The sequence below is a fragment of the Eschrichtius robustus genome, chromosome 12 (genome assembly GCF_028021215.1).
Source record: "Eschrichtius robustus isolate mEscRob2 chromosome 12, mEscRob2.pri, whole genome shotgun sequence".
NCBI lineage: Eukaryota > Metazoa > Chordata > Mammalia > Artiodactyla > Eschrichtiidae > Eschrichtius > Eschrichtius robustus.
In genome coordinates this window covers 65,068,407-65,074,406 of record NC_090835.1, presented here as the reverse complement: position 1 = coordinate 65,074,406, position 6,000 = coordinate 65,068,407, and the positions used below count along the sequence as shown (strand labels likewise).

Below are 6,000 nucleotides of genomic sequence, written 5' to 3'. Positions count from 1 at the left end.
ATTCCTGGCTCTTAAATCATCACCTTATCACTGTGTGCTCACATGGTCTTTTGTCATATGTGTGCATGTGGAGAAAAAGGAATTTCCTTCTTCCTCCTTTTATAAAGCCACCAATCATATAGGATTAGTACACCATCCTTACAACCTTATTTAACCTTAATCAGAGTCTAAAAGCCCTACCTCCAAACAGGGTCCCATGAGGGTTAAGGCTTCAATATATGAATTTGGGAGGAACACAATTTAGTCCATAGCATCACCCTATACATTTCTATAGCACTTTCTCTTTTCTTAGAATGTATAGCAATCACCTGTTTTCCTATCTGTGCCTCATTAGACATGAGTGTCCTCAGGCCAGACCACATGACTATGTCACCATTGTATCCCTGGCCCAGTCCCAGGCATTACATGGCCATGTGAAACAGAGCAGGACCCTGTGGGGTTCCTGGGCATGGAAACCTTTCTGTTCCCCATCTCTTGTTTGTAGGGAATAGACTCCAGCCTCCATGACTTTCCCTGAGTTCCAAAGGGCAGGTTCAAACAGTTGCTAATCAGGGAAGGGAGGGGGATGCAGAGACAAGGGAGGAGCAGTCAAGAAATGATAGTGTAGCCTTGGGGCAGGGTCCAAGTTCCACCTTAAGAGATACACATAACAATGTCTTTGAGCTCTTAACAGAACTAAAACTCCCAATAAATGGGATATGTCAGCATTCTTCATTCCAGAGAAGACCCCCTGAGGCCAGATCAAAGGAACCAGAGAAGCTCATCAAGAGGCCAGATTAAAGGAGTGTAGGCCCTGCACACACCCTAATCTTATCAGCAACCCCATCTTTGAATCATTGCTATAAAACTCCTCACTAAATCCTCCCAAGTTGGGACACATAGTTTTTCAGGGCATGAGCCTGTTGTGTCCCCCGTTGCCTGGCAAAGCAATAAAGCTATTTTTTTCTACTTCACCCAAAACTCTGTCTCTGAGATTCGATTTGGCACTGGTACATAGAGACCAAGTTTTCGGCATCACTTGTGCTCAAAGCTGGTCGAATGAACAAGGGGCAGAAGGAAGTTCCTATTCTGCCCCTTCACCAGGTCTACCAGGAAATGCTGTAACTATCAGGGGGAGTAGGTTGGTCAGGTCTAACAGATATCTGGGGCTTTGCTGGAGACAGAACATCAAAACAAGGCTTAAGCTAATTCAGCTGCTGAATGTATGGGCTTCAGTCACCTCCAAGGTTCTCATCAAAGTCACAGAAGGACGTGTCATCAGTTAAGCTAAACTCTGATTACCAGTCATTCCTGGGCCAGGAAGCAGACGCTGTACCCATCCAGGTGAGTAGCACACAACCCAATTTCTAAGTTCTTATTTCGTGTGAATCAGTGATTTAAAAATAGGGTAAATAATTTAATAAATTATACCCATTGAATAAATGACCATGTCAAATGGATAATATACTCAAGAATCAGTTAAAATTAAGTATAAAAAAAAGACACTGCATTCAGGCCTGTACAAAACTTTATTGTACTTTGAATAATAAGCAAAGTAACAAAATTTAGATCATGATAAAGGATGGAATATCTCAAATTATGTTCCTTACAAAAGCATTAAGTACAGTACACAAAGACTGTTTATAATATTTTAAAGTCTGCTAAAAATATCAAGACATCCTAGGATTTGTGGAGTTACCTTTCCTGTCTACTAGAGCATTGATTCCTACTAGCTTTGCTACAATAAAAGTTAACATATATGAATGTACACATGTAATAACTGAAATGGAAAATGAAGGCATGCAACAAACATTCCAATTACTAAGCAAGTATGAAGAAGAAACTCTTTTTGGTATTTCTGAACTTGCAATTCCTTTGAACATATCGACCAGGTCCAGTGAAACTTTTTTTCCAGAATGTTCAGAGGTGATATTCAAAACACTGAACAACCAACAGTCCATCACCCCTATCTGGTAAGCACATATACTGGAGTAAGTGCTGATATGGCAATATGGTCTGTTCCCAAACTGTATATCAGCCCTGATCTCATCTCCCATGTCCAGATGCACGTGTGGACTAATGTAGAAGTGTGAGCTATGAGCTATGAAACATGAAATTCACACAGACAGGAAGTTGAACTCAAATACTCTGCTGCATGGAGGCTGAATGTGAAATTTTTCACAGTGACTGAAATTGACTGGCTGACAGGCAATGGTGGTTTTTTATATTTGACTTTGATTAAAATGAATGGACTTACAAGAAACCCTTGAGATTTAGTTAATGCTACTAATCTAAAGGCTCTGAAGAACTGAGGAGCCTTTAAAATCAGTATATGTGACCTTTTCTATATTTTTCCTTAAGGAAAAAAACAATAATAAAAACACCGAGGTACATGAGTTTCTTTTCAAGGGATTATTGTTGTTATCTTCCTGAGATGCAAAGACCACAAAAGAAGAGCACCATGCCTAGGCTGCTGAATGAGGCATCAGACACTAATAGTTTGGTCCTTTTCTAAAGGGATCTCTTCTGACAATGACACTAAAACACAGTGATGGATCACAGATGCCCGGGGGTCCTGGCTGCCCTTGGATTCCAGGTTTTCCGTGGTCTCCGTCTTTGCCGGGGAGACCTGGGTCTCCTGGAGGACCTTCTTTGCTTATTCCAGGGGGGCCCTCTGGACCTAGGATGAGACATTAACAATAATATGAACAGAGGAGTTTGGTTTTGTTGCTGACACAGCTGAATCTGCAAAACATGTAAACTGGTAAAAAGACTCCCTTGAAAATTTTACATATTTGCACTAATGTGAAAAAAGGAGGTATCCTCTTGCTAATTCTGTACACCTTCCATTTTGAAAAGAACTATCCAAAAGTAATTTTTGTAAAACTAGGCCAAGCTATGTTAATATGCAATCATGCTGCTGCTGAAGACACAGAGCTAACATTCTAATATTTCAATTTGTGGATAGTCCAAACTATTTCTTCCTCTCAGCTTATCTTTTGCCAATATTATTATAAATTAATAGGTAATATATCAGTAAGCTAAAACTCTACTAAACTCACTTTTGTGCCATATTTGTAGTCAAAATGACTATTTCCACTATATACATATATATATATTTTTTAGTTTCCACAATGAAATACATTGTCATTACCATAGTATACTAGTAATCAATACACAGAGTTATTACAATACTAATTTGTGAACCATAACTTAGTTCAATTAGCATGTTCAAAAACAGAAAAACTAACTCAAGATATTGGTCTTTTAAAGTTGATGACCCAAAATAACAAAAACAAAATATTTAGGTTTGGGGATGGAGCAGAGTGGACTGGGGCACTTTCTACCACTAATACTTCCTGCTACTACTACTAATAAACATTTATTCAGCACTAAACTACAATTGTAGGTATTGTTCAAAATGCTTTACATACTAAGTATTAAATCATTTGATCCACCCAAAAGCCTCGAGCAGTAATAACATCTAAAATAATAATGATAGTACACATTTATTGAAAACATAACTTTTTCATGCACTGTTCTGAAAGCACGACATGTATCAATTCATTTAATCTTCCACCAATGTCATGATGCAAAAGACATCTCATCACTATTTTACAAATGAGGAAACTGACACATGGAGAAGTTAAATAACGCAGCTAGCAGAGGCTGGCTTACAAGTCCATCTCAGCATTATTCTGCTTCCCTGAGAATCATAAAGATTAAACAGTGATATACACTAGGTAAGCCTGGGCGACTGGAACCATCCGAGAACTATTCTAAGGAGTGGTATTCTAAGGAGTCTAAATGATAAGTGAGAGAGATTCCTGAATGACTAATGAATATAATATAGGATAAAACTTCTAGTAGTTAGAACTCAATGTGTTGAATGTGAATCACTCAAAAAAGGAAACGAAAGTCTTGGTTTCAAATCTTTGGACAGAGATTTATGATGATTTTCTTAACGCAAAATGTGCAGCAACACTTATGAGCATCATCAGTTCATACCTGGGGGACCAGGAGGACCTTGTGCTCCAGGGTACCCAAACCCTTGGCTCCCCTTTGCCCCATTTCGTCCTGGTAGGCCTGCAGAGTGTCAGAGAGGGGAGTAAGCTTACTTTTCCCATAAAGTCACTTCCTCCTAGATTGTTTCTTTCAAAGCTGTTAATACATACATTAAAAGAAAAATAAATCTTTAAAAATCAGCCTGCCACCTATTTATTATTATTAACAGGACACAGAATTTTTGAAGCAAAAATTTATAAAATGATCAGTGGTCTAGAAAAACTTAATGAAGATTACATATTAAGAAAGGAAAATGGTTTGGAATTATTAGCTCTTTTTGTTACTCATAGTTGTTCTTTTATTACTTTGATGAAACATCTAAATTGTTCCTATAATATTAAATTAAAAGGAAAGAATTATCAACCAACATTTCACATAAATATTCAAAAACAAAGAGCAGTAAGTTGTGGGTTATTAGGAAGTTTGGTTGCAAAGCATCATTTTTCTTATAGAAATTTATAGAAAACAATTTTGAATATGGTTACAGAAGTTACCAAAGTCAAAATAAAGGAAATGGTGTCTGTCATGTTCTATTTAAAGACTTAATTAGACTCAAGCAAAATTTCTAAGTGCATTGTCAACATTTTCTGATTTACAGGTTCACATGCTTCATAACATTGACCTCTCTCTTGACTTTAGGATATTCTTTCATGAAATAGAATGACTGTTCTTTAACTCAGCTGACAAATTATTTAAAGACTTAGGGATAGAAAAATTTTTTGTCTTCAAGAAAACAAACAGGAACTCTTGCCTGTTAAATAAGTTTAGGATGTGAATACAAAAAATACCCTTTTCTGTTGTTTATTTGCTTACACATACAAACTAAGTACCTTTTAATCCTTTGGCACCTGGGCGTCCCGGAGCTCCCATTAATCCAGGAACACCATCTCTTCCTGGCAAACCAGGGAATCCTCGGGGACCTTCTGGGCCCATGGGACCAGGTGGCCCAGGAATACCCGGGGAGCCGTGCTGGGACTGGCAGTGATCACAACTCTGAATTCTTCCACTTTGAAGTAAGACAGGTAGCTGGGCTTAAAAGCAAAGAAACCCCATCCTTTATGTTTAAATGGTGAATGAGCATTAATAATATCACTCATATTTTTTCTAAATTTATAGATGCATATCTCTTGGCCAATAATTTCATTTCTAGAAATTTAACTATGGAAATATCCATTGCTCTATGCAATACTTTTATTGTGGCAATTACTTCAAGTAAGGGAAAAAAGGAAGTGCCCCTCTAATAGAAACTGGTAAATTAAATTATAGACCTCACATTATGAATAAAATTACCAGAATTATGTCAGGGAAGAAAATTTAATTAATGGTAAAATAATGATAAATTGCTTTATTAAAAAGATTACAAAGGGTGCATATAACATTTTACCTTTATAAAAATACTTATCTGGAAAAAAAAAACCAGAGGTTGATAAATGTCCTTTATTTTCTTCATCTTACTTATATCTTTTATAATTTCTACAAAGAATTTGTATTACTTTTGAAATTTGAAAGTTATTAAAATCTCTATGTTGGAGACTTACCTCTTAATACATCAGTGCAAACTTGTCGAATAAACTGTTCTGAAAATTCTCTCCCCTGCATCAAATTATTAAGGGTTATAACATTGACATACCAAGTAAAAAGCAACAGAAATATGAAAACTGTGAAAGAAGCAGAATACATACGGGCTTCCCATCCAGTCCTGGGGGTCCCTGAGGACCTGCTTCCCCGGGTTGCCCCTGGGGACCCGTAGGCCCCATCAGACCATCCACTCCAGACTCTCCTTTGGGTCCAGTAGCACCTCTGGCACCAGGCTCTCCCTTTTCACCTCTCTAAAAACAAAAGAAATCTTCAAAAGTTCTATTTAAATATTTCAGGAGGTATAAATGCATCATAAAAGTCTTAAGGATATGGATATGAAAATATACAAACATATATCTAAGTTATATAGGAAACTGT

At 37.2% G+C, this 6,000-nt stretch overlaps 1 protein-coding gene across 3 annotated transcripts in view; it reads right to left on the bottom strand.

Annotated features, from left to right (window-relative positions):
• Positions 1 to 1,556: 1,556 nt before the first annotated feature.
• The window catches only part of COL21A1 (collagen type XXI alpha 1 chain), a 176,049-nt gene continuing 171,605 nt past the window's right edge, over positions 1,557 to 6,000 (bottom strand). For all 3 annotated transcript variants that reach the window (XM_068558595.1, XM_068558593.1, XM_068558594.1), the window contains 5 exons: positions 5,727 to 5,873; positions 5,583 to 5,637; positions 4,875 to 5,075; positions 3,988 to 4,065; positions 1,557 to 2,659 (listed from right to left, as the gene is read on the bottom strand). In XM_068558595.1, coding sequence (XP_068414696.1) covers positions 2,472 to 2,659; positions 3,988 to 4,065; positions 4,875 to 5,075; positions 5,583 to 5,637; positions 5,727 to 5,873 — 669 coding nt within the window. In that variant the 3' untranslated portion in view covers positions 1,557 to 2,471. The remainder of the gene's footprint in view (positions 2,660 to 3,987; positions 4,066 to 4,874; positions 5,076 to 5,582; positions 5,638 to 5,726; positions 5,874 to 6,000) is intronic.